This window comes from Dermochelys coriacea, chromosome 24 (genome assembly GCF_009764565.3).
Source record: "Dermochelys coriacea isolate rDerCor1 chromosome 24, rDerCor1.pri.v4, whole genome shotgun sequence".
Lineage (NCBI taxonomy): Eukaryota > Metazoa > Chordata > Testudines > Dermochelyidae > Dermochelys > Dermochelys coriacea.
This window is the reverse complement of record NC_050091.1, coordinates 7772150-7799280: the sequence shown is the minus strand read 5'-3', so window position 1 is coordinate 7799280 and position 27131 is coordinate 7772150. Positions and strand designations below refer to the sequence as shown.

At 51.3% G+C, this 27131-nt stretch overlaps 1 protein-coding gene across 7 annotated transcripts in view; it reads right to left on the bottom strand.

Annotated features, from left to right (window-relative positions):
* Positions 1–27131, bottom strand: part of RORC (RAR related orphan receptor C) — an 80362-nt gene that overhangs the window by 26418 nt on the left and 26813 nt on the right. For 4 of the 7 annotated variants that reach the window (XM_038383332.2, XM_038383330.2, XM_043502217.1 and 1 more), the window contains 2 exons: positions 666–751; positions 39–180 (listed from right to left, as the gene is read on the bottom strand). In XM_038383332.2, the coding sequence (XP_038239260.1) occupies positions 39–180; positions 666–751 (228 nt within the window). Of the gene's footprint in view, positions 1–38; positions 181–665; positions 752–8785; positions 9086–20168; positions 20261–27131 lie in introns of those variants that run through there. The other 3 variants (XR_006276953.1, XM_043502215.1, XM_043502218.1) reach the window with 2 other exon arrangements.

Below are 27131 nucleotides of genomic sequence, written 5' to 3'. Positions count from 1 at the left end.
TCTGGGCTGGAGTGTGGCAGCTGTTTCAAACATCTTACCATCTCTAGACATCCCCAGGCTGAGGCATTTCTGCAGCCTGCAGTGCTGGCAGCGGTTGCGGCTGGTCCGGTCAATCTGGCAGTTCTGCTGGCGGGTGCAGGAGTACGTCACGTTGCCCTGCTGGCTTCTGCGGAAAAACCCCTGAAACAACGGGTTGGAGAGAGAGAGGCACACAGACTGACCACGGCAGCTTGGCGGCTTGTGTGTGAAGCGAACCAGGGGTACCAACGCCTGGGGGAGGAGCATCTGCGGCATAAAATCAACACAGTGGCTGGTGCTGATTGGTCCCAGAGCTGGACAAGCCATGACGGGCCAATCTCCGCTCTGGTGTGGCGGTAAGGGGCCAAGGGGCCAGGGCATGCTTGATTAGCTGATGGGCGAATGCTAAGCAGGGCCAGAACTCAATGGTCCCACAGCCCCACTGGCAGACCCTGGGCAGCATCTGCTCCGGCACTGGCCCACGGCCCCCTCTGGGGGGGGGGGGGCGCTGTTCCAGGGTTCTGTGTATTTGGGAGCACCAAGGGAATTGGAAAGGAATCCCACATCCGGGGCGCCCCCGGTGGCAGAGATCAGGCAAGCAGGGGCAGGGGAGTGGAGTGGGAGTGGGGATTTGGGGTGTTGCTCACCTTGCAGCCTTCACAGGTGATGACCCCATAGTGAATCCCTGACGATTTGTCCCCACAGATCTTACATGGGATCACTTCTATTTGTGCTAGGATTTTGAGAGAGAAAGATCATGAGCATGAGCACGGGCCGGAGTGCGCTAGGCATGCCCTGCATGTGTTCGCTTGGCTCTTTGGTACTGTCGTCTAATGCTTCTTACAGCGAGCAGGTGCTGAGAGTCAGGACTCCTGGGTTCCATTCCCAGCTTTGGGAGGGGAGTGGGGCCTAATGGGTTAGAACACGGGAGGGAGGCTGGGAACCAGGACTCCTGGGTTCTATTACACAGACCATCTCAATGAACCCTGTGGGGTGACCCCATTTAAGAGAGAACAGAGTTGGGGTCCTTAAGTGGCTAAATCAGCCACCAGGATTGCGGATGGAGCCTTTATGTGAATAAACTAGCTTAGCGCCAACAGCGAGGAAGGATTTATCTTGCCAACTCCCCAGCAAAGTGCTGAGTGTTACGCAGAGTTTGCCCACACAGGGGCACCCTCGTCTCACATTTCCTCCCATACCCGGATGCCAGAGACTGCCCAGGGCACAGGGCGCTCGCCCCGCTGGATAGCAGTGCGCAGGGATCACAGGCTGCGGTAACCCGGCCAGCAACTGGCTGCTGGGACTGTCGCTCAGACAGCGCACCTCTGCTAGTCCCGCCTATGCCTTCCAGTCAGCTGCCAAGCTCAGCAGGGAGAGAGGGGCAGAACCCAGCCATGCTCCCAGGGCCCGCGGGAGGGAGAAGGAATGGGGTCGATGTCACAGATGGGGAAACTGAGGCACGGCGAGCCGCAAGGACTCGCTCAAACACAGAGCAAGGCAAGGGCAGAGCTGGGAATGGAACCCAGGAGCCCTGGCTCCTATCCCGCTGAGCGTCAGCCACAGAAACCTGCCGGGATCCTGATATCCTAACACCCCCGCCCCCACACCATCCCACTCTCCCTCCGAAGGCAGAGCACAGAACCCAGGAGTCCCAACACCCAACCCACTGCTCTAACCACTAGGCAGCGTGGCTCATGGCACATCCCTCTGCACAACGAAGCCTTCTCCGAGCCCGGCCATAGTGCAGGGCATGTTCCAAGGCCTCCAGCCCAGTGACCAAAAGAAGGCGAGCGGTGGTGCTGGCTGGCCTAGCCAAGGGCGCAGGGTGGGGAAAGCCAGGGAGAAGGGGCGGGTCACAAGAGGGAGCCAGGACAGGAAAGCGACCCCAGACACTCACCCAGGAACCACCAAACTAGGGTCCCAATCCCCACCCTTCAGCAGAACTGTGGCGAGAACAACATGCGGCTGGAGCTCTGGACAGGCCAGGGCACCAGCTTCCCGGAGGGCAGGGAGGGCTGTGGGGCTGGGGAGGGCAGCAGCGTGTCCTGGGAAGAGCCAGCGAGTCGCAGATTGGCAATAACCCCTTTGCTCCAGCCCAGGGGGTCACCCTGTGGCCATGCTCCCCTGTGCCAGGCTGCCCCCTGGGCCTAAGCCACACCCCTGTGCCCCACTGCACAGCCCAGCAGCTCCTCTTTCTGGGCGTTATTTATCCAGCCAGAGTAAAGCTCTTCCGCACTGATAAGCACCCTACCCACCCCCCGGAGATTATCGTCACATGATGGCCCGTTACATAACCTGGAGATCATCTCATAATCGGCCGGCCAGGCCTGCAGGGGCCCCCTTAACCCCTTCGCAGGCAGCTGCTGCTTGGGCACTCTGCTCGCCAGGGGGGTTTCGTTAGGGAACTGGATTGGCAGCCCTAGGCTTGCATCTGCGTGGGCACTCCCCTCTGAGTGCTGCGAATGGAACCCAGGAGTCCTGGCGCCCAACTTCCCTGCGCTAACCACTAGGCCACACTCCCTCGCCCCAGGGCTGGGAACGGAACCCAGGAATCCTGGCTCCCAGCCTCCCCGGCACACCCTGCTGTAACCACAGCTGAGAAATACCTGGGACCGAGACAAATCATCTCAGAAGACACTGAGACACCTAGGATCGTGCGGTAATAAGCAGGGGTGTACTGTGGGGATCAAGTCTGGATTAAGGCACAGGCACTAAAGTCTGTGCCTAATGCCCCAGCTGCTGGAGTTAGGGGATAAGCGCAGAAATTCAGCTTTCATTTAAAAAAGAAAAGTTACTCCCCAAGGATGCACAGAGAAGCTCGAAAACAGGCCCCGAGCGTAACCAATGCCCGCCTGAATCTGCAGACAGCCGACACCAACAGCTCTGAGAGGTGTGAACAGCCTCGTTCCTGGGGACTCCAACCTACTGCTGGTCCCAGGAGGGGCGGGGCTGCGGTTTGGGGCGGGGCTATTGCTGGGCATGTGTCAGGCCCCAGACTGCGGTTCATGGAATCTGGTGCCGAGTAAACTTTTCCAAGAAGGGCAACAAAATCTACCACTGAAATAATTCCTGCAAAAACCCCAAGCCTGTCACTGCTAGGGGCTGGGGGCTGGCATGCAATTTTAAAGGAGGGTCGGGATGGTGAATAAACAGCAAACTGGGGAATTGTGCCCTGCTCGTGCGTAAACACCTGGGGTCCGACCAGTGTCACTGGGGCTTAGAGTTTGGCACCAAGTCCGCATGTCTCCGAGGGTCGAGGCCCATGAGCCAAGCAGGGGGTTGGGGGCTCTGCTGACAGCAAGGGGTTTGTGGGGACTGACACAGAGTCCCCTGCTGCTTTGTGGTGGGAATGTGATGCCAAAATTAAGCTGGAAAGTGGGAGAGAGAGGGTATGTGAGGCAGAAGACTGGGAATCTGGTTCCTGGGTTCCATCCCCAGCTCTGGGCGGGGAGTGAGGTCTAGTGGTTAGAGCAGGAGGGCCTGGGAACCAGGACTCCTGGATCTACAACTCTGGGAGGGGAAGTGGGGCCTAGTGGTTAGAACGGGGCAACGGGGCATCAGGACTCCTGGGATCCATGCTGAGCTCTGGGAGGGGCAGATTCAACAGGGATGAGAAGCAGGACAGCAGCTCCTGCGTCTTCCTGAACCCCCTGGGCCTCTGGCCACAGGGAGCCATGAGCATCAAAGAGCTCCAGTCCCTCAGTTGAAAGCCCTTCACGAAGGGCCGCGCGTAACCACATCCTGCACCTTCCAGGCCCAACAGCTGCTTTCCCGAGCAACTCCTCCCCGCAGGCAGCCCCCTGGCACCGGCCCAGCTCCTGCGCTGGTTTGCTCTGTGATACGCCAGGCGCCCATTTGGTTTGCTCTTCCTCTCTAGAGCTTCCCTTATCGATGTCCCCTTCCTCCTCCCCCACCCTGCTGCGTAATGAACCCAGGCAATCAGCGCCCTAAATAAGGACCGAGAACTCGTCCCCCCATCGTCTTCGAAACCTCAGCAGGCAGCAGATCGCCTGACGCTAACCCACAATTGGGACGCACCTCCCACCGCGCAGGAAGGCAGAAACTTCTCCAGGGCAGAGAAATCTCACGGCCTCCCCTCCACTGCTCACCACACACCAACAGGTGAAAACCCCTACCTGCTGCTTGCAAGCAGGTACCAGTAAACAACTCCCCATCACCCCCCGGCAGGAGCGAGCTAATGGGGCCACGGGGCGGGGGAAGCACCAAAACTTTCCATCGGCACAAACACGCTGATACAGGGCTTTAAAGGCCCCATGAGGCTAGCAAATCACAGGCTCCAGGGCTATTGCACAGGCAGGGGTCAGGAAGGGAGGAGGCCCAGACTGTGGAATTAAAGAGTTGCTTCTCTCCTAGCCTCCAGACAAAAGCAGGATATGGGACTAGATGGAATCGGCGGGGCTGCGAGCGGATCCTGGCTTAGATGGGTCACAATGTTTGATCTGCCCTGTCTAGTCTGCTCCCCTCGGCCTTTCGAGCTGTGATTCAGTCAGGGGGAGGGGGTAAGGCAAGGTGAGTCCCATGGTCTGATCTGGTGCAGGGGGGAGCTGGGAGAGCAGGCGGGACGGAGCACTGAGATATCCTGATGTGGCTGCAGCGAGATGGGCTGAACCTCGCTTGACCCAGGCCTTTCCCCTCAGCCTGGTACAAGCAGCAACACCGATAAAGGGCCAGAGCTCCTAGCCCGCTGGGACCACAGCTGTACAGACCTTTATGACCAGGCTCAGCCACTTGTGACTCGGAGACACCTTCTGCACCCTGCAGCCCCCTTGTAGCCGTTCTATAAACCATGCCCCCTGCTGGGCCGCGGCTCGTTAGAGAGACAGCGGTATTCATAGGTTACCCCTTTTGGGATAGATTTATTAACTAAATTCGCAAGGAGCCACCCAGACTGCAGCTGTGGCTGCAACGAGACCGACGCAAAAAGGAGCACGTTTGAGAACATTTACAGTTGGCCCTGACCCGAGACACTAAGGCCCTGATCTTTGAAGGGATTTAGGTGCCTAACTCCCATGGGTGGAATCATAATGGAGACTGACTTCCCCTCTCCAGGTGGGCCGGGGGTACCGTGTGTCTGACCCTCACCCTGCTGCTGCCTGTGGGAGCTGTGGGCAAGCTACGGGTGTCATTCACCAGGAGAAAGTACACTCAGACGATCCATGGCACCCCAGAGAATACAACAGGACTCTGCAGACCATTAAAAAGGAGCAAAGAACTAGCCCAAACCCAGGGACTTCTGCACAGTTACACCAGGGGTTCCTTTGGTCCCAGGTCTGCTGCTTTGTGCTTACATCACACACTGTGCATATACAATTGGTGCGCACACACCTGCGCACTCTCAACCCCCCTCAATCCAATTCTCCCACAGCACAGAATTAGCCTGCAGAACTCACTGAGACAAGATCTGCCCGAAGCCAAGAGCTCCGCAGCATAGCAGAAGGGGCTGGACTCTTATGGGGCTAACGAAAATAGCCAGAGTTACAATAGCAAGCACTGGAAGGGATGTCGACTCCCCTGCGTCAGGGCATCACATAAGCCAGGGGTCAGGAAGGGAATTCTTTCAGGTTGCCCTAACGCAGCCAGGGCTGGCTTTTGCGTGCTGATACATTCCTGTATTTCCTTAAACAACATGGGGGCTAGTAAGTTTGTCTGATAACAATCATCCTCTATCCTACGCATTCCATTTCCTCTCTGCAACTACCCACTGCTCAGACCCAACGAGAAGAAAAAACCACAAGCTTCAATTGATTCGCCCCTAACCTCACAACAGAATGATTGTAATTTTTTTTTTTGTTGTTTTTGGTCTTTTCAATCTATCTATAGCAAATCAAATCGGTGGGAATGGGCTCAGGGTTTGACTCAGAAACAGGAACCCAGTGCCTGAATTAGTCAAAAAATTCAAAAGCCAGAGAGCAAGCTGCCAGTAACTCTCATTTTCAGGTGATGGCTGATGCCAGTAAATTCGACCTGAGAAAGGTCAGCGAGGTCTCAGGCGAATTCCCCCACAGCAGCCCCATGATCGATGTGTGATGCCCGCGGGTGGCTGAGTAAGAGGATGAAGCCAAGACTTCGGAGGGGAGGAAGCAACAACCCCCCCCCCCCCAAAATCCTTTGATACCAAAAAAGTGCAGCGTAACCTGGCTGGGAACTGGCCCCGATCAACGTTCCTGACTTAACCACTGAGGGGCGTCACCAGGCAGGTCCGTGTCACGCTTCCCATGGCGTCACAGAAGTTCCATGCGCCCGCGCTGGGGGTGGGGTAGGGCACGTGGGACTTATGGGGGTCACATGGGAACGGGGCAGGGAAAACACGCTAAGTCATGAGATGTGGGTAATGGAGCAGGGAAGCAGATGCAGCGTGGGACACGAAAGCAGGGCTCCGGGAGGCCAATTCTCCCCTCCGCAGCTTTGTCCGGACACATGGGCGACAGAGGTTTAACGCGGAGTGTGACGTTCAACCTGCTCCGCTAAACCAGTGCAACAGGCCGGGAGGGGGCTGCTCTCGGTCCCGTTTAAACCGGCTTAAGTTGCATCGATTAGGAGCAGGCTCAAGGCACCCATCGGCCGAAATCAGAGCGTTAATTAACCCAGCACGTGTGCGGGTGATAGGTGTCGGTTGCCCCCCCGTCAGCTCCGTGGGCCTCCAAAACCGAAGGCAAGAGTCATTGCAGCTCCAGCTAAAGAGCCAGGGCCGCTAAGAGACACCTCCCAAGGGGGCCATGTAACATGCATGGACCGGCGGCTCCCATGTAGACAAGGCTCAGTCCCAACTGGGGGGGCTCCCAGCTCTAGCTTGGCTGGCTAGCCGAGTCTCCAAGGCCCACGTCCTCAAAGGGACGCAGGCTCCTGCCAATGGAAATGAGGAGCCTACAGACCGTTGAGAATCTGGGCCCACATCTCCCCCCATCTGCCATGATATCATTTAACCCGCTCCTGCCCCCCCGCCCAGGCTTTGCTGGCCCATCGGGGACGGCACAGCCTACTTAAAGCCAGGCTGAGCCACCCTGTGCTTGCTGCTCCTTATGCTGGCTTCGGCCGTCTGAGGGGCCTGCATTGAGCCGGGGCCGGGAGAAGGGAAAGCTCGGGGATGCTCAGCGCTGCTACGGAGCTGAGGGGCCTATGCCCTGCAGGGCAGGCACACTAGAGAGGCACGGAGGCAGCGGGGCCAGAAATGGCCCAACCCCTCCTACCCCAGCCCGCAGGAGAAGGAGGATGGCCCAGTGGTTAGGGAACTAGGCCAGGCATGGGCCTAGCTTGACCACACGCTCCCTGGGTGACCTCTGCGGCTCAGCTCCCTGTCTGTGCGAGCCAATAGCCTGCTGCCCAGCGGTGCTGTGCAATGTGCCGTGTTTACACTCGAGAGGGGAGGAAGCCCAAGCCCAGATGCTATGGGGATGGGCGCAGGTGGAGGGATTTCTCTGTATTCTTCGTCCCCGCTTATAAGCTACACAGTTGGGTCATGGCCCTCTCAGTCGCCTCTGCACCACGGCCTGGAGAGCGACGCGACGCATGAGGACAGGGCCGGCCCCCAAGGGGCCCCAATCTCACACTGGAGCCCCTGGGTGCTATCACAATACGCAGACTAAACTCTGAGGATCCCTTGCAAAACTCTCAGAGCCTACTCAGGTGTTCACACTAATTGGGGAGCAGGGGAAACTAGTGGTTAGAGCAGGGGACTCCAAGGTTCTTGTTCCAGCTCTGGGGGGGGCAGTGGGGTCTAGTAGTTAGATCAGAAAACTGGTAATCAGGACTCTGGGGTTCTTTTCTCAGCTCTGGGAGGCAGCAGGGTTGAGTAGCTAGAGCAGGGGTGGAGTCAGGACACCGGGGTCGCATTGCCCGATAAATTACTGAGCAAGCCGCTCCCCGCTTCCCCTGTGCTGCAGCTTCCCCACCCTGTAAAATGGGGCTCGTGAGACTCACGTAAGGGTTACAAAGCGCTTTGAGATCCCCAGCTGAAGGCCACTCCTGGCCTGTATAATGCTGAGCAGTCACTGGCTTCCTTGCCCCCAGTCAGCAGCTGAGGCTTTTAGATCAACCGCACAAGAACCTGGCGGATCCATACTTTAACTGGTGGTTTAATCCCCCACCACCCCCAGCACGTGCTCCCACTGCTCCACTTTTCAAAAATCAGGTGGCCGTGGGGAGGAGGGGGTCGCATTTCGAGCTGTGGGGTGCACAGGGGTGCGTAGTGGTGATCCCCACGCTGAGTTCCAGGAAAGATCAGCCTATTTACATATTAATAGAAAACAGAAAATCGTCCATGCAGCAGCCACCAGGAGGAGGGGCTGGTAAGATCACAGGTTGATTTGGAACTAGATGTGCTTCCCTTCCCCACTCCTCCGGGCCGTAGTTCAGGTCTCGGGCAGAACCTACAGGGCTTTCGGGACCTACCAGCAAAGCCATAGCCAGCAAAATAATCCTAGCCCTGCACGTGCCCTTTTCGGCCCTTGGATCTCACTGCACTTTGCATGAGGAGGGAATGCCTCAGGTGGGGAAACTGAGGCACAGAGCATGGATGAGACTTCCCCGAGGTCACACATACTGACAAAACTGGATATAGAATCCATGAGTCCTGCCGCCCTGCCTCCCTCCTGCTCTAACCACTAGGCACTGCTCCCTTCTCCAGAGCTGGGAAGAGAACCCAGGAGTCCTGCCTTCCAGCTGGCTGCTCTATTAGACCCCTCTGTGTATTTAATGTCAGATATCCTGATGGTGTCAATAGCTTTAATTGCTGAAAACTAAAATTTACCTTCACACCTGAAGGCCAGAATTAAATTCCTCAATCTCAGATTTTGGTGCTCAACGTGACCTGCTTTGCTGAAGATGATGAACAGCCGCAAACCACAACAGCTCAGCACCTTTGCAAACTGGGCCCTTTGCACAGCGGTGGCTCCGGATCTAACGTGGACGCCCAATGTGAGGGGTGGAAACGTCGCCCTCGACATCTGAGCAGAATCTGCTGGAAGAGGCAGGGCCAGGACTCCTGGGTTCCTTCCACAAGTCTGGGAGCGGAATCTAGTGATTAGAGCAGGGGACTGGGAGTCAGGATTCCTGGGTTCTACTGCCAGCGCTGGGAGAGAGGTCTCATGGGTACAGGAGTCAGGACTCCAGGATCCCCTCCCTAGCGCTGCCGCTGACTTTGCTGTGTAACTTCACACGAGTCACTGCGGCGGCGTGTGCCTCGTTTTCCCCGTCTGAAACGGCTGACGGCAACCTTTAGCGGCGCAGCCTTAGCCATGTTTGCAGGGAGGATGCCTGGCTGCCAGGGGAGCGTGGGCGCGGGGTGGTGGTGTTACACGAGGCTCAGTTAATACCAGGTGACTGATCTGTCCTAACAAAACATTACAGAACCGGGGCCAAGGAAGACTCGTAAAACAGAACTGAGCAACACCTCCGCCCTAGAGGAAAACCAGGGGCAGGGCAGGGCGGGGTGGAGGAGGGTTATCCCCTGTGCAAGCAGATGCCCCTCCCCTCACTTGGCACCAGCAGGGGCTAGCTTCCTTGCCTGGCGGAGGAAACCAAGCTGAGCTGCAGGCTCTTCACAGGCAGGGCGATCGCTCCTGGTTTGTTGATAGAAAGCAGCCCCTGGTGGAGTCACGAATAGAACCCAGGAGTCCTGACCCTCTGCTCTCACCACCAGACTGGACCAAACTTTCTTCCAGAGCCTGGAACAGAACCCAGGACTCTTACCTCTCCCCCTCCCCAATCCCTTGCTCTACTCACGACACACTCCTCTTTCCCAGCGACCCCCCGCTCCCGCAACAGGCCTGTCCAATCTCTGTCCCCCGCTCCCCATCCAGCACTAAAGAGCTGCCAATCTGAGGGCTAAGTGACTCTGGCGGGGTTGGCTGCCTACTTGAATGCAGGACCCGGCCCAGTTCAGAGAGGGCAGGTGCCCGTCTGCTGTGCTGGCCAGCTCCCTGCTTGCTGCCCGCGTGGCATGGAGCTAGGGCAGTCCGGTAGCCCCGTCTCCGTGCTGCCTTGCAAGAAGACAGGACAAAGCCAGCGGCTGCCATGGGGCTGAGCCCTGCCCACATGCACCTTCCGCCACCCCATCTACTCGCCATGGAGGGGCCCGAGTTGGAGCCCTGCAAAGAGAGGCCGCGGCTGGAGCTTAGCCACAGTGCTGGTGCCAGCCGCGAGGCAGGAGACAGCATGCCTGGAGCCAGGCGACACCGGGTGGGTCAGGCCTGGGACTCCCTCCTGCCATGGGGAACTTGCAGCCTGACACGCGCAGCCTTCCTGGCCTCCCGACAGACACCGCGGGGGAATTTAACTCTCAAAGGCCAGGGGCAGAGAATGCTAACGAAGCTAAAGTGAGGCAGCTTGAGTCCATTCTGTAGGGTGGGCGCAGAGGCTGTAGCAGGAAGGCAGCATGGCCTAATGGACAGAGTCCTGGAGCGAGGATCCACCTACATCGCACACACAGCTGTGACCGCAGCATGCGGAGAAAACCCCTGGGTTAGCTTTGATCTTGCCAGCACGAAAACCAGCAGCAGCAGTGAAACCCTGGACGCATGGGTTAGCTGTTCGAGCATGTCCCCAGGATCCCCAGCAATCTTGTACAGCCGATGTTGCTGCAGCTTCTCTGCTGTTGGCACTGGAGCCGGCTAGATCAAAGCCAGCAGGGGTATGCCTACACATGATGCAGTCACCGATGAAGTGAGCTGTAGCTCACGAAAGCTTATGCTCAAATAAATTTGTTAGTCTCTAAGATGCCACAAGTACTCCTTTTTTTTTTTTTTTTTTTTTGCGAATACAGACTAACACGGCTGCTACTCTGAAGCCTCTGACTGCAGCGTAGACAGATTCTCAGACTCAAGAGATCTGGGGTCTATTCACAGCTCTACTGCTGGGTGACCTCAGGCGAGCTATTTCCCTGCCCCGTGCCTCAGTTTCCCCATATGTAAAATGGGGCTAATGATCCTGACCTCCTTTGGAAAGGGCTTTGAGATGTACTGGTGAAAAGCTCTCCCCAGGAGCTCTCTTATCTAGTTAAGAGCATGGGGATGGATCGTTACTGTTTTCTCCTTGAAATCAGCAAAGATGACAGGCTGTGACCTAACAAGGCATCGTTTGCAACTCTGCCTCCTGGACTGGCTTTAGAAAGCAGCCTGCAATACCCTCTGGCACATCTCTCCAGCGCCGTAGCCGCCCCGCCTTGACACCCATGGGCTCTCAGTGTCACCAGGCTGGAGAGAAAGGCAAAATTCCTCTCCCTCGCATACCTCGATGGGGACGCCCGTGAGGAAGCATCAAGAGGTGTTTTTTTTACTTCTCTTGTTCGGCAAACTAACTCAGTGCGTGGCCCAGGCTGGGCTATTTGAGTAAAAGTGACTTATTGGAATGGGTTTGAGTGTCCACAAGGGCGGGGTGACTTGTTAACACTTTCCCCACATTAATCAAACTGAAAACACCCGATTATGAACTCGCGGCGATGTCAAGGCACATTCCACGCCCCCAACTAGTTACTCAGCTTTCTGGGTGTCTGCAGAACAAAGCAGATCCTGAGATCTGGGGGCCCTGTGAGTCCCACAGCTTCAAAAACAGGCCCACAGGGTCTAGACGTGGAGGCGGTGTCTCAGGCTGGGTTTCCCCCCCATCCCCCAGCTTAAAAAGATTGGGTTTTTTTTTAGTTTAGGTTTGGAGATTGAGACAGCGCCTCAGATAGGTGTTGTTCTGGGGGTGCCAAACCGGTCAGGGAAGACAAGATGGGCTGCAGAAAAAAGGCAAATAGCCCCCCCTTCCCCCACTTTTGAGGGTAAGGAACCTCCCACAGGTCGGCTGTGCAAAAAAATCACAAGTTTAGGGCCAGTGTTTCGTGATAGCCCTGGCTGTAGGCAGTCTCTTTCGCTGTCATACCCAGGGGCCAGGTCCTCCAAAAAGCACAGCTCTGAAGTTCCCAGCTCCCACTGACCTGCTTACAGCCAGGTTTTCCAAGCAGTTGATTTTCCAAACCCAATATACTGAGCACTCCTGAAAATCCAGCCTGTTATTTTGGTCTCTAAGTGGGTGCTGAGCTGGTTTTAAATATCTGTCCCCCAAGTGGGTCACTCATCACCATTATTATTTCTTGAAAGTCTTTGTTACTGACAGTTTTGAAATAAAATTGCAGTGATGCTAAAAGTTGAAATAAAAAAACCCAGCCCCCAAAACCCAGCCACAAGCAGGATGTTGACGACGAAAAATGGAGAAAGTCCACTGAGACCCAGCTATCTGCTATTGATGTTATGTGAAAGACACCCGGATATCATGGCAATCGGGAGTACGAAGATAAAACAGGTTAGACCAGCAGACAGGCAGATCGACAGATAGATAAAGTAGATAAACTAGATTAGACAGACAGCGTTTAAAATAAAAAATAAAGGTATGTTGAATCCAGATAAATTATGAATAATGGGGAGACTGGGCAGCATATTACAGTTGAAAAATGACTCCTCAGTGAATATTAATGGTGTGTCAATTGCCTACCTCTATAAACTGGGCTAGTGCTGAAAAAAATCAGGTCATTTGTTAGCAAAAAATAATCCTCGTTCATCGACTAAATACTGTCTACAGGTCTTTTGTTGTCTGTCTGAGTTTTGTCCCTGCTTAGGCAATGCAAGATTTATATATATATTATATATAAAATTAACAAACCAATCGAAAGCTTTTTTAAATTCACAACAGAAAGCAGCTGAAAGATTCTTCCAAGAGAATTTTGCACATAAAAAATGATGACACTTTACAGGTTTGTCAGTACTAAAAGTTGTACCAATTTGGGGAAGAAGCTATCCCAGTATAAGGGACCTTTATACTATACCAGTATAACTGCACCCACACTAGGGGTTATATTGATATAACTATATCTGCAAGCAAGCCAATCAGTCAATCACACTCCAAACCAACATAAATTATACTGGGACAATTTTGAAGTGTAGACCTGGGCTAAGAGGGAAGCAGCATGCTAATTAGATAGCAGAAGCTTAAGAAACGTGCAATTAACATAAGCAGCAAGATGCTGCACTCAGCAGTGTCTACTTTCCATTGTGTATTTTCCAAAAGTTTTGACCCAGAGGTGTTTTTTTTTTTAATTTAGGACATGCGTCTGATCAATCCAGCATCTTGCTCTAAAGTTTAACCATTCCTTTCTGTTCCTTTTACATGCAAAGGGAACAACACTGTTATTACCCTTTGACAAAAGTCTCGGTTGTGCATTTGCATCTGAAGATGTTTTACTGATTTAAAATAAAAAATTTGTAGAATGATGCTGTTTCTCTTACTAAATTCAAGTTTCAACGCTGCAGGATCACGCATTTATTTTGGGGCAGATTCGCAAGTGGCAATAAGGGAGAGATTTCCTCAAAAGACCTCAGCTATTATTTAGGCACCAAAATAAAGATTTTCCAGAATTCAGCACCTACAGGAGCTCAACTGTATTGAAAATCTAGCTCTAAATTCCACACAAATCAGAAATTAAGAGCCAGATCCCAGAGCCAATAAAACGAAGCAGACACCACATCAGCTGAGGATTTGGCCCGAAGAATTTTTAAACACCCATTATACACAAGAAAGATGTTCATAATAATTGATAGATCGTATTGTTTTTCCATAGCCGTTGCTCAGAAGGTCTAAGAGTCGTTTTGGTTTGACTGTGAAACTTCATTATCAAACAGTTCATAATCTTGTATCATCAAAAAGCAACTGATGTTAAGCAAACCGATGTTTGAACACAATGGAGGAGTGAAGAGCTGACAGATGTGTATCTTGCTAAACCACCATAATGTGGTGTTTAATTAACACACAATAATTATTCTATAAAGTCAAACTCATTTATGCGAAAACGAAAGCAATTGCATAACTGTGCACAAGATATGGATCTGCTTAATTCTTAAATAAAGTTTTAATAATCAGCATATTCTAATGAATACAACACTACTTCACTATTGTTAAATTGACTACATATTTAGGAGTCTCATTCTCCCTCTGAGTATTTATTTTTATTTTACATCTCAAACATTTTTTAAAATTTACATTAAGCACTACACTAATTAGAAAGATGCTTAGCATTGATACCAGCTGGATTTGAGTAGGACTTAATTAGTCTTTATAATTGAATTAAAAGGACCATTGGGATATCTCTCCCCACTAACAGATCCTCAAATATTCTGTGAAAATGAAATTTACTCACAACATAGCAAATGGCTTTTATTAATAAAATAAACTTTTTGCATTCTGCTGTGTTATTAAACAGCAACAGGCTGAGATATACTTTCAGGATATTTTTGTACTGTCCAAAACCTAATTGTGTTGTCCCAACTTTTCCAATCGATGCAGATTTGAAATACTTCTTGGAAAGAAGTGAAAAGATTTTAAGTCTTTTGTTCCATCTTATTAATTTGGGGATTTTGAACACATATAAACATCTTCAGTCAGTTGAGGCGAGAGATGAATTGACCAAGATCAGAGGTTTATTTCAGTAACAGATTGAATCAGACACTAAAAAAAGAAACCCAAAAAGTTATGACATACAAAACCAGATTTTCATGGGCTCAGCAACCGACGTTGTGACTTTGTCTGAAGATCTAGCCACTTAGTTTGCTGTCTAAATATTTTTGGTGCCCAAAGTTTGTTTTATTTTGCTTATGGGTAGTAATCATTTGTGGCTGTGACTCTAATTAATTTTAGAGCCATTTTGCACGGGCATTTTTTAAAAGTATGGTTTAAATTGAAATAAATAATAATAATTAAATTGGTGTTGGGGTCTTTTGGAAAATTCTGACCTTAGTCAATTTCAAAATAGACCCAGCAAGACACACACTAGGTCCTCTACAGAGAGAATTCAGATTGAGAATGCAGCAATCTCTAGGACCCATCTCTAAGAAAGTTAATTTGTCTCTTTTATTACTGACTGATTTGCTTCTCTCTAGTGACTTGGAGTGATCAATCACTAGAGTATCTGAGCACCTATCATTCTGAGATCAGGAAGCTCAATCCTTCACAGGATCAGGTCCCCAATTTGCTGAAAAGAATTCAGAACCATGCCGAAGCATCAACAATCAATCTATGCTCAAATCCCATACTGCAAACGCATTTCCCCCCTGTCCCCCATAGCCTCCACACTCACAGAAAACTATAATTGTTCCACAGATCCTGGCCAGGCTGACTCCCCCAGTCACAAGATTGGGCTGTGGTAGAGAAAGAGTTCACATCAGAAAGTTCATGCCAGAAAGGATCATTATGATCCTCTATTCTGGTCTAACCTTTTGCCTCACTTCTGATTGAGCAGGACCTTATCTTTTAGAAACAACGAGGAGTCCGAGGAGTCCGGTGGCATTTTAAAGACTCAACCTTACCTTATAGAAAGGCATCCAGTCTTGATTTGAGAATTTCCACAAGATGGAGAATCCACCACAGCCCTGGGCAAACTGATCCAATAGTTAGTTACCCTCCCTGCTTAAAATGTGCACTTATTTCTAGTCTGAATTTGTTTAGCTTCAGATTCCAGACACTGGATTTAATTCTGCTTTTTTTCTGCTAGATTAAACAACTACCTACGATCAAAAATCTCTTCCCCAGGTTGGCCGTAATCAAGATATCTCTTAACCTTCTTGTGGATAAATTAATAGATTGAACTTCTTCAGTCTCTCTCTCTCAGGCAAGTTTTCCAGAGCTCAACCCATTCTTGTAGTTCTGCTCCTTACTCTTACACTATAACCCTGTGTATACTCTTACACTATAACTATCCCCCTTCTCAATCACCAGATCTATTCAATCCTCTAAATCATTTGGTCACCAGACCTTAAATCATTTCACTAGATCCCAGGGGACTCTGATTCTAGAAGTCACATCATCACGTCCTCTGTGTGTAATATGAAGAAATAATAACCCCTATATCTTACGTAGAACTTTTCATCCATAGACCTCAAAGCATTTTATATCGGAGGGGAGAATATAATTATTTCCTGTTTGCAGAGATAAAATCGTGCATCAAAAATAAATTTGTCTGCAAGCACATTTGGATTCTGGTGGGGCTGGAGGTCTAGTCCGGTCTAGCCAGGAGGCAGAATCTGGCCCCAAATTGCTACCATTTCTAAGAAAGAACGAATGAACTGCTGGCGGAAGTATTCCTTGTAAATCTTTTGCAAATCTTTTATAGCCCATATTCATCCAATTCATACCGCGTCTGATTTGCCCATGGCTTCTACTGTAAGAGCTGTAGCCCTGGATCTTACTGGAAATATACATGTAGTTGGAGATGAAATTTGACAAAATATGCGCTCAGATTAAGAGACAACAGTGGCATTTCACTTACTGCTACGAACCCCACTCCTCTCTGTCCCACTCTGATAACTGACTGGCTTTGGAAAAAACCATTGAGTATTTATCTGACTATGGCATTACTAATTGAAATGTGGGAAAGGAAAAGAGATGTATTTTAAAAGCAGTTTCGGGTTTAAGAACCCAACGCATCAATATAGTCTGTAAAACCTCAGCTCTTGCTACGACCCTTTATTCTTCTCTCTGTATGTATCTGTTTATCGCCTCCCTTCAAAGCAAAACACTCTCCCAATGAATACACTTTCATTATATTCTCAGTGTCTCAGATAAGAGGCTTGAATATCACTGACAAGGAAACTATATTTTGTCCAAGAGTTAAATATATTTGCATTAACTGATCACAGGAGATGAAATCACTTTCGCAAATCAGTTCAAACTACGTTATTACAATTGCTTTCACTACAGAACAACATTTCAAATACCCTGATTTGGGGCACGGCTAGCTAGTTTAGTCACTTCTATATATTGCCTTTAGGAAACTGCAATGGTTATTGGGATTCACAACATTGAGAGAAAACCACACAACAAAGAAGATGCAGTCTGGGAACCGGTTATCCTAAGAGCTTTGAATTCTTAGATCAGTGGAAATTCTATCAGAGCTCAGACAGAATTCAGCTGTATCTACTTTTGGGTTACACACGCGCTAAACCACACCACAAACGCTACAATCCCCAGGCAGAAAATGTGTAGCAAAACTCATATCATCTTTGTGTTCTGCCTCGGTACCAAACCTAGTACCATGGTGACTGGGGCTCCTGGGTGCAACCACAATACACATAATTATAAAGATTGCAAAACGTCTTCAATGGAAGTTGAAGGCACTCAGCGCTATGCAGAATCAGGCCCTAACATCAGATTTCCAGTTCTACATGCCTCCCAGGCTGGATAAAAATCAATGACTTAAAAAAACCCTTAAAAATCATATTTTTAAATTTAAATTAAAAACAGGTACATTTTTAAGTGAACTATTTAAAAATAAATTTGCACCTATGTTAAGACCTACACTCATTATAATCTATTAAAATCATTTCAATCAAATGCAGAAAATAATATTAAGCAGTAAGCAGCTGCCAAATTTTAAAGAAAGTCAAACCACTGAATTCGTGTTAGTCACCGGCTATGCGCCTGCAACTAGAGTTTGAAATCGTTCTAAATCAGCTTTTGACAGCTGCAACCTCTTGAGCACAGGCAGAAAGAACACTTTCGTCATTTCAGTTTATTCAATCGCTAGTTCATTCAAAGTTAAGAAACCAACTGGGAGCTGACAAAGCAGGAAAGCTTATTTTCCTTTTTCCAATCTATGAATAAAAGCTAAGGTGTGAGAGGACAAACTCTATTAGTTCTAAAATCTTCCAGGAAAATCAGTTAGTTTGAAATACAAAACATGTTTTGATTCACTTATTTTTGTTTCTTATGAATACAGCACATTTAAAGGTATTTTTATTCAACTAACTTTAAAAAAATTGAAAACACTGCTTTTATGCATTTTTGTTTGAATTGCAATGTCCATCCATATACAACTTGACACAAATCATAAATAAAAAATTAATCATATACAGTAAATGAGAAATGCATCACTCACCATTTTCTAACATCATAAAAAATTTAAAATCTGAATAAAAGTAAGTTAAATGCTATAAATAAATTGCTTAAATAAATGCGTGTCGATATAGCATAGCCTCCTAGCTAAAACAGCACCAAATTTTGTGTGAAGGCTATCTTTAGTTGCAAAGCAACATGTTCTAATGGTTACTAACCAATGAGAATCAATTTTTCTTTAGGAAGATAACTGAAAGGGACAAACACAAAGCACAATTAAACCTGATTATTTAAATTAAGGTTTCCTATTTGCTGATTTAAAAGATGATTAAAAGTGATGATTTAAATCGCTTCTATTTAAATCAATCCACCTGATGTCTCCCCATTTTCTACACACACACACAAGCAAAACCTCAAAGCAATTCTACTGAAACTATACAAGTATGCAGGACACACTTAGAAACAGTATTATGAGTTGCAATCTTTTTTTTTCTGGTAACACAAAATATTAATTGAAAAAACCCTCAACACATCTTGAAGCAAAGGATTTGGGTCAGATCCTCAGAGTGTATAAAGTAGGTTGTTACCTTGATTTCAATGGAATGACACTGATCTACACTAGCTAAGGATTTGGCCCGTTGTTTCTCAAAAGGCTCTTGGAAAGAAAAAAGGATCTGAAATTTCCTATTGCAAATTTACAGAGATCCTGTAAGTCACTGCATCTAGGGAAAGCCGAGGTCAGGTCTGTATCTGGGGGAGTGGGGTTTGAGGTTTATCATTTTTAAATTCACCAATTCCAAAAACACACAAATTACTGGAACAGCCAATTATTAAACGGAACGTTTTTTAAGAGAAGAATGAAGTGGGCTGAGAGCCCAGCAGAGGTATCGGATAAATAAAAGGGGATAGTAAATGTAAGGAAGCAGAAACTGATACGCTAATTTTTCCCGTATACTATCTGTACTCAGGATCCCCTGTTATAGAGCAGGACCCAATTGTGCTGAGCATTGCACATTATTATTTATTAGGTATACTACGGTAGCACTAGAAGTCCCAGACTGCAACCCTGCCCTGCAGGGCACTGTATAGACACAGAATAAACATTTTAATTCCTTTGCTTGGTGGGTTGATTTTATGTCTGTGATTCCGACAGTAGCGTATTCGCTCTGCCCAGGTGTATACAACACACACCAGAAGATTAGAGGGAAGAAAACAACAACAAACCACTAAGCCCCTCTCCGCAGCGCAGCACAGCTTCTGTTATTCTCCAGGGATACTGCTGGGGGCTGAGTGCTTGGAAGTCGCTGGGAAGGTCTAACAGCCTGGGAGCCTGATGGAAGGACTGGCCAAAGTCCTGGAGAGAGTGGACTGCAGGAGGCTCGATGGGCTCTCCCTGGCTTTGGCCTCTAGGAATCTCTGGCTTCGGGCTGCTCATTGCCCTTGGAGCACGCCCGACAGGTGGCTGCTCAGGGGAGAGGTGTGTGAGGGCCCAGGAATAGAACCCAGGTGTCCTGGTCCCGGGACAGCAGGGGGAGCAGGGTCTGAAAAGCAGCCCACAGTTGTTATTAGGGCCCTCTCTGCTTGGGGTTCCTGCTCCCATGCCCTCAGATGGCTTCAGGAAACCATCTCCTGCCACCCACAGACACACGCGGTGGAATGGGGCGAGTTATGTCATCAAAAGAACGGCAACGGGAGAGGGTGGGGTGGGCCTGGAATCGGTTTTGACCGCAAGTGGCAGAGGGACAGAGGAGAGTCCCACAACAGCTGGGCAGGCAGATGGGCGGGGAGGAAGACTGCGTTGGTGAATAGGGCTCCGATCCTGCACCACCTAAACCAGCCCAGGCCAGATCCTCAGCCAGTGTAAACTGGGGCAGTTAAAATGAAATTAACCCAGCTATGGAGATTGGGGATCTGGCTGTAGTTTTGCGACTGTTTTCAGGGGGAGGAGGTTCAAATCCACCAGGCTCCACTGCCTTAGAAGAAACTGCACCTCCCTGCAAAGGGGAATCTGGCTACTGACTGCCGAGCATCACTAGCCACAAACCAAGGAAGGAAGGAGCCCATTGGGCTGATAATCAGAGATTTCTGCAGCTCTTGCTTTGCCTTTCCTGGCCAGAGCAGTTAAAGGCGCTGACACATCTGACTGCCCCAGCCTGGGAGCAGCGCATGAACTGAGCGGAGGGGAGGTGAACGGAGAGCCAGACCACAGAGTCCCTCAGCAGATCAAAAAAAACCTTAATCAGCAACTTTCCCTCCACCTCTTCAGCACTAACCTGTACGTGTGGCATCGAATGCAGAAAACCCACAACCCTCCCTTCCCGCCCTGAGGTTCTGTTTCGCCTGCTGCCAGGGCCCTCCACAGGCAGTGGCTGCAAGGGGGTGAGGGGCAAAGGGTCTCCAGCTCAGGTGGGCTGAGCCGAGTCAGAGTTGTGGTGGCTGGTTGAACCTGGAGCCGAGAGAAAGCCCAGCCCCACCTTGACTTCTACAGGGGGCCAGGAGGCTGTTTGTGGCTGGCTGGGGTGGGCTCTTTGAAAGGAACTGTTCAGAAAGTTGTTTAAACAAAATTCCCCTTGAGCTAGTCTGAGCTGAAGGCACGAGCTAACACAAGCTCTAAACCCAGCTGAATTTCCGTGCCGGGAGCGAGCGCTGACCCAAGGAGGCGACGGGGGGGGGGGGGGAGTTTCATGATCTGGGCACAACACTGGGAGCCAGGATTCCTGGGGTCCATTCCTGCCTCTGAGCAAAAGTGTGGCCTAGGAGTCAGAAGGGGACAAAGGGAGCCAGGACTTGTGGGGTTTATTCCAGGCTTTGAGAGACAGCCTGGCCTTTGTTCTTAGAGCAAGACTGGAAGCCAGGACTCCTGGGTTCTATTCCCTGCTTTGCCCTTGACTTGCTATGCAACCTTGGGAAGTCACTTCCCTAATCAGTGCCTCAGTTTCCCCTTCCACACTTTGCCTGTTTTGTCTGTTTAAAGACTGTGAGCTCTTGGGGCAGGGTCTGTCTCTCTCTCGGTGTTCATGGAGCATCTACCACAATGGGGCGGAGATCTCGGCTGGGGCCATGAGATGCTATTGAAATATAAATAAATAATCATCATAGGTAAGGAAGTGGGATAAGGTTACAGGTTTCCCACGATAAATGTGCGCTCTACAGAGTATTTGCAGCCTGAAGAGAGGTCAGCGCTGGGTACGTGGGGCAAAAAGGAACAAAGATATCCACCTTCCCCAAAGGAGTTCAATTGTTCCAAACCCCTAAATTCGTCCGCTGTTTGTTTTTTTTAAAAAAAAAAAAAAAGTTAGAAACACAAACCATCAGATTTCCCTCCGTCATGGGCAAGAAACAGTTTTCAGGGCCGAGGAATGGATGTGACAAATTGCCAAGCTAGCGAGATCACAAACATTGGCCAGATCCACATGGGTGCAGGGGTCCCCCAGCCCAGATCCTACTGGATTGGGACTTTAAGTATCTGTGGGCTGGATTTCTGCTCAAGGTCGCTGCCAGGGGGGTTGCAGTGTCGGGGTGTTTTTGAGCTCAGACAATGGCTAAAGGAATATGATTGCATTCTCAGTGGTTCCAGAGAAGCAGCCGTGTTAGTCTGTATTCGCAAAAAGAAAAGGAGTACTTGTGGCACCTTAGAGACTAACAAATTTATTTGAGCATAAGCTTTCGTGAGCTACAGCTCACTTTATCGGATGCATCCGATGAAGTGAGCTGTAGCTCACGAAAGCTTATGCTCATATAAATTTGTTAGTCTCTAAGGTGCCACAAGTACTCATTCTCAGTGGTGTCTACACTATATCTACATGGGCCATTCCTTTATCTATTTTAGCTTCGTTAATTTCTTTTTTGTATATTTTTATTTTGCCTTGTCGATTTTAGGGTCTGCTAAAAGCCTGTGAGAGGGGCGTGACATCCGACACTCCACACAATTTCACTGGGGTTTTAAATTAGACCATTTGTTCCACTCGCACAGGGGAGAAAATGGAACAACATGCTGGGCCAGAACCCCAATTGGCATAAATGGACGTAGTTCCTTTGATGTCAATGGGCCACATCCCCAGCTGGTTCCACTGACGTCAATGGAACAGATCCTCAGTGTGAGTAAAATAGCACAGCTACATTGACGTCAATGGGCCAGCCCCCTAACTGGTGTCAATCCACATCGCCCCATTGACACCAACGGGGCAGATCCCAGCCAACTGTGGATCAACATCGCGCTGCTGATTAGACGGAGTGACACCGATTCACATCAGCCGAGCATCTGGCCTAGTGAGTCTAAAACGTCCCTGAAGAGTCAGTGACGTAAGAACAGGCTGGGAGCCTGGGTGGAAATTCAAAGGTTCTATAGGTGAGGAGATATTTGTTCCCCTGGGGCCAAACGCCTAATCCTCAAGGGCGGGGGGGCGAGCTCTCCAATCCTGGGCCTAGACTCAGCATCAGGGCATGAAGCAGGGAGTGCCCATCTGAAATATGGAGGGGTTCCAGTTCAAACAGGGTGGCGTGCCGAACCACAGAACAAAGGGAAGAGAAGCAGGATCCCCGGTAGCTGGGTGCTAGCATGCACAGCAGAAAAATGGATTCAGTGCCCTGACAGGGACTCGCCATGTCTCTGTTATCTATGGGTTACTTCCCTCCGGGGTGAAGTCACTGGAGTTATGCCGGGTTTGCACCAGGATGAGAGGGATTTATCTGGCTTGAGGATCCTAAACTAGGGATTTGCAAAAGGAGCTGCCAAAATCAGCTGCCTAAATCCTCGGGGAATTCAACAGAGAGGCAGGACAGCCCAATGGTTAGGTTGCGCCTCTGGGACTTGGGGGAGCTGGGCTCAATTCCTGGCTCTTCCAGAGTCTCCCTGGGTGACTGTGTGGACAAGTCACTAGGACAAGGTTTTCAAAGGCGGCTCCTGGTTTTCTGGGCCCCACTTGAGACACCATAAAGGGGGCTGATTTTTAGAAAGTGCTGAGCCCCCGGCCCCCTGGAAATCAGCGCCCTTTGAGGCCTGCAAAGTCAGGCACCCACATGCTGAAAACTTTGGTCTCAGTCTTGCACCCGCCCCCCAGGCTTTCCACCTCCCCCACACCATATCCTTGCGTCTCTGTGCCCCCCCCACCCGAGCCAGGTCCTCACGTCTGCGTCCCCCCCCACTTCCCACACGTCCCCACCACACCATGTCCTTGCGTCTGTGCCCCCCCCGCTTCCCACACACACACCCCCACACCAGGTCCTCGCATCTGTGCCCCCCGCAGCTTTCCACATGTCTCCCCCCACACCAGGCCCTTGTGTCTGCGCCCACCACAGCTTCCCACATGTCCCCACCACATCATGCCCTTGCGTCTGTGTGCCCCCCCAGCAAACCAGGTCCTCGCATCTGTGCCCCCCCAGCTTCCCACACTTCCCCACACCAGGTCCTTGTATCTGCGCCCCACCCCACTTCCCACACACCCTCCCCCCCAGCCAGGTCCTGATGTCTGCACGCCCCCCTACCTTCCCACATGTCCCCACCACACCAGGTCCTTGCGTCTGTGCCCCCCAGATTCCCACATGCCCCCCCACACCATGTCCTCATGTCTGTGCCTCCCCCACTGGCCAGGTCCTCATGTCTGCACCCCCCCCGCTTCCCACATGTCCCCCCCACACCATGTCCTCGTGTCTGCACCCTCCTCAGCTTCCCATACATCCCCCCACACCAGGTCCTCGTATTTGCGCCCCGCCCCGCTTCCCACACCCCCTCCCCCCAGCCAGGTCCTGATGTCTGCACACCCCCCCAGCTTCCCACACGTCCCCCCCCCACACCATGTCCTCATGTCTGTGCCTCCCCCGTGGCCAGGTCCTCACGTCTGCACCCCCCCAGCTTCCCACACATCCCCCCACACCAGGTCCTCACATCTGCACACACCCCCAGCTTCCCATACAGCCTCCCCCACGCCAGGTCCTCATGTCTATGCCCCCCCCAGCTTCCTACACTGCCTCCTCCATGCCAGGTCCTCGCATTTGTGCCCCCCCAGCTTCCTACACATTCCCACACACACACCGGGTCCCCGTGTCTGTGCCCCCCCAAACTTCTCACATGCCTTACTGAGACATCGGTTCCTCAACCTGCCCCCCCCCACAGGCTTTCCACCTCCCCAGTGCCAGGTGCCCCCCCTCCGACACTGGCTCCTCACACCCCTCCCTCAGGTTTCCCACCTCCCCAAGGTGCCTGTGGCCACCCCCTCCAGCTTCCCACAGCCTTCCTCCAGACCTGGCTCCTCAACTCCCCAGCCTCTGATCTCCCTGACACTGGGTCCTCACACCTTTGTGCCCCCGCCCTAGGCTACCCACCCCCCTTGCCAGGTCCTCATGCCTGTACGTCCTCTGCTTCCCACAAGCCCCCCATCTCCTCACTCCCCCTTCAGATCCTCCCTCTGACACCAGGTACCTGTGCCTGCACCACCCCATGGCTTCCCATGTGCCCCCCACCCATTGGACACTGGGTCCTCATGCCTGCCCTCCCCCAGCTCCCCGCATGGCTCACCCCAGCCACACCAGCTCCTTGTGCCCCTTCACCCACCCCAGTCTCTCTAAAATCTAGCCCTGCTCCCAGCCGTGGGTTACCGGCTCAGCTGTGCTGAGCACCGGGCATCGGCCAGGGACACAAGTGCAGCGGCCCCAGTGTATGATGCCACACTCCCACCAGGGTGGCAATCGTGCTATTTCTGTCCTTGTCCACTTTCTCCGGGCCTTTCGGCCAGTTCATTAGCTAACAAGGAGCTCTGCCAGAGCGCACAGGGCTGTGGGTATCCGGGGATTCGTCCGTCACCACTCGGAGCCAGGCGAAAGCTGCGAGGCCTGCAGAAGCCGGCTTAGCACCGGGCTCCCCATCTCACCCTCGATACTTCTGCAGGCTGATTTACACCCTGGCACCTCCCTGTTCCACAGCCGGGGGTGACATGCATGTAATTGACACGTATCCCTTCCGGGGGGGGGGGGGGGGAGGGGAACAGGACCAGAAGCCAATCCGTGTCGAAAAGAAAAAGGGAAAGGAGGGGTGTATCGACGCAATAGGAACTCCGCCGTATGGGGCAGCTTTAGATGGTTTCAGCTGCTGCAATGTGCCCTCACACACACACAAAAATACACACGATTAATCCAGAGAGACACACACACACACACACACACACACACACACAGACATTATCTATCTAAACCTAGACACACACATATACACAATAGCAAAGATGTCTAAATAAACACACCCACAAAGACACACATCTTCTGTATCCGAACAGACACACACACACACACAGACAAGGTCCCCGCACATATTTAAGAAAGACACAGACAGGAAGACAGACCCATACAGGCATGTTATATATCAAAACACAGACACGTACACAGAAAAGCAAAGACACACACACACACGATTACTCCAGAGACACACACACAAAATACACACATTGTTAATCTAGACACACACACACACACACACAAAGACATACACTTGTATAAAAAAGACAAAGACACATTATCACACACACACGAAAAGCAGGCTCCCCTTGCCAACGTGCAGCTCCAACCTCACAGACCAGCTGTTCCAAACCCGCTGCAAACCCCAGGGAGGCTCCATAGCTCCCTGCCGTGGGATTTCCTCCAGAACCCATATGGGCTGTGATGCTGGCATGGCTCTTTCGGAACCGAGAGGCGAGGACGTCCCAGTTTGGGAAACGGTTTACATTCCGCCTTCCAAACGTCAGCTTCAGAACCTGACGGGCTGGATCCTGTTCTCTGCAACCATGCAGAGTGACCCCACTGATGGCCAGAACATTTACACCACGGGGGTGACCGAGATCAGGATCCGGTTTGCAGGGGGCGGCGGGGAAATCAGGCCGTGAGGGACGTGGTTGCAATGACAGGGGGCTTCTCAAACAGCCAGCTGGGCAGTGCGGAAAGGCATAGAATCGGTAGCGTCCAAGACTGGCGTCCGTGCACATAACAAGCAGGAGTTGAGAAAATCTCCTCCAATGTGCCTCAGCCCAAGAGAGGGCGGGGAGCCCGATCTCCGTGGTCCATTTGGACCTTGACCCCCTCTGGGATCCTAGTGACCCAGAGGCCCCTCGACATCTGGCCATAGCCCTGCCACCCAGTCAGTGGCACCATTCCCTAGCATGCACATCGGCACACAGACCCGTCACCCGCACGCACCCAACACCCTGAGCTGCTCTGAAAAGCTGCATCCGGATGGGTCGTGGCTGGTAGAAGCTGGACTTCAGCCCCCACTTCACCCCCGAGCCAGGCCTTCCCCACCTGAAGGAAGATTTTGGATGTACTTAGTGCCTTCTGTCCGAGGGACAGGAAATGACCTGCCAATGTAAATCGATTTAGCCTCGCAACAACCCCCCAGCGAGCCGGTCAGACTTTTTTCACCGTTTTACAGATGGGGAAACTGAGGCACGGACGGGGGGGATGTGCTTTGTTCAAGGTCCCACAGAGAGCGAGCAGCAGAACTAGGCACGGAACCCAAGTGTCCTCACTTCCTGGCCCCACTCTACTCCAACCACAAAACCCCACTCTCCTCCCAGAGCCGGGACAGAACCCAGGTGTCCTGACTCCCAGCCTCCATTGTCTAACTCACTAACTGCTAGACCCTACTTCCCTCACAGAGCAAGAAACAAGGGGCCAAGATTTCCCAAAGCAATTACTGTTTCGGGGAGCCCCTTAAAGGAGCCTGATCTACATAGAGCAGCTGTCCTGAATGATCTGAGTCTGGCCCCGTCACAGTGTCTCAAGTCAGGCTCCCAAAATCACTAGCCCCCTTTGACAATCTGGGCCCCGGAGACTTGACTACCACCCATCTGCTACATACCAGACCCCACACCTTCCTAGAGAGGGGCAAGAGAAACCCGGATTCATGACTGCTACATCCCAGCTCTAAGTACTAGACCCTGCTCCCTGACTGCCAAACCCCACTCCCTGCTAGAGCAGGGCACGAGAACCCAGGAGTCCTGATCGCCAATCTCCCCTGCTCTAACCACTAGACCCTGCTCCCCACTAGAGCAGGGCACAAGAAGCCAGGCGTCCTAACCTCTGATCTCCCCTGCTCTAACCACTAGACCCCGCTCCCCGCTAGACAGGGCACAAGAACCCAGGCGTCCTGATCTCAAATCTCCCATGCCCTAACCACTAGACCCCGTTCCCCGCTAGAGCAGGGCATGAGAACCTAGGAGTCCTGATCTCCGATCTCCCCTGCCCTAACCACT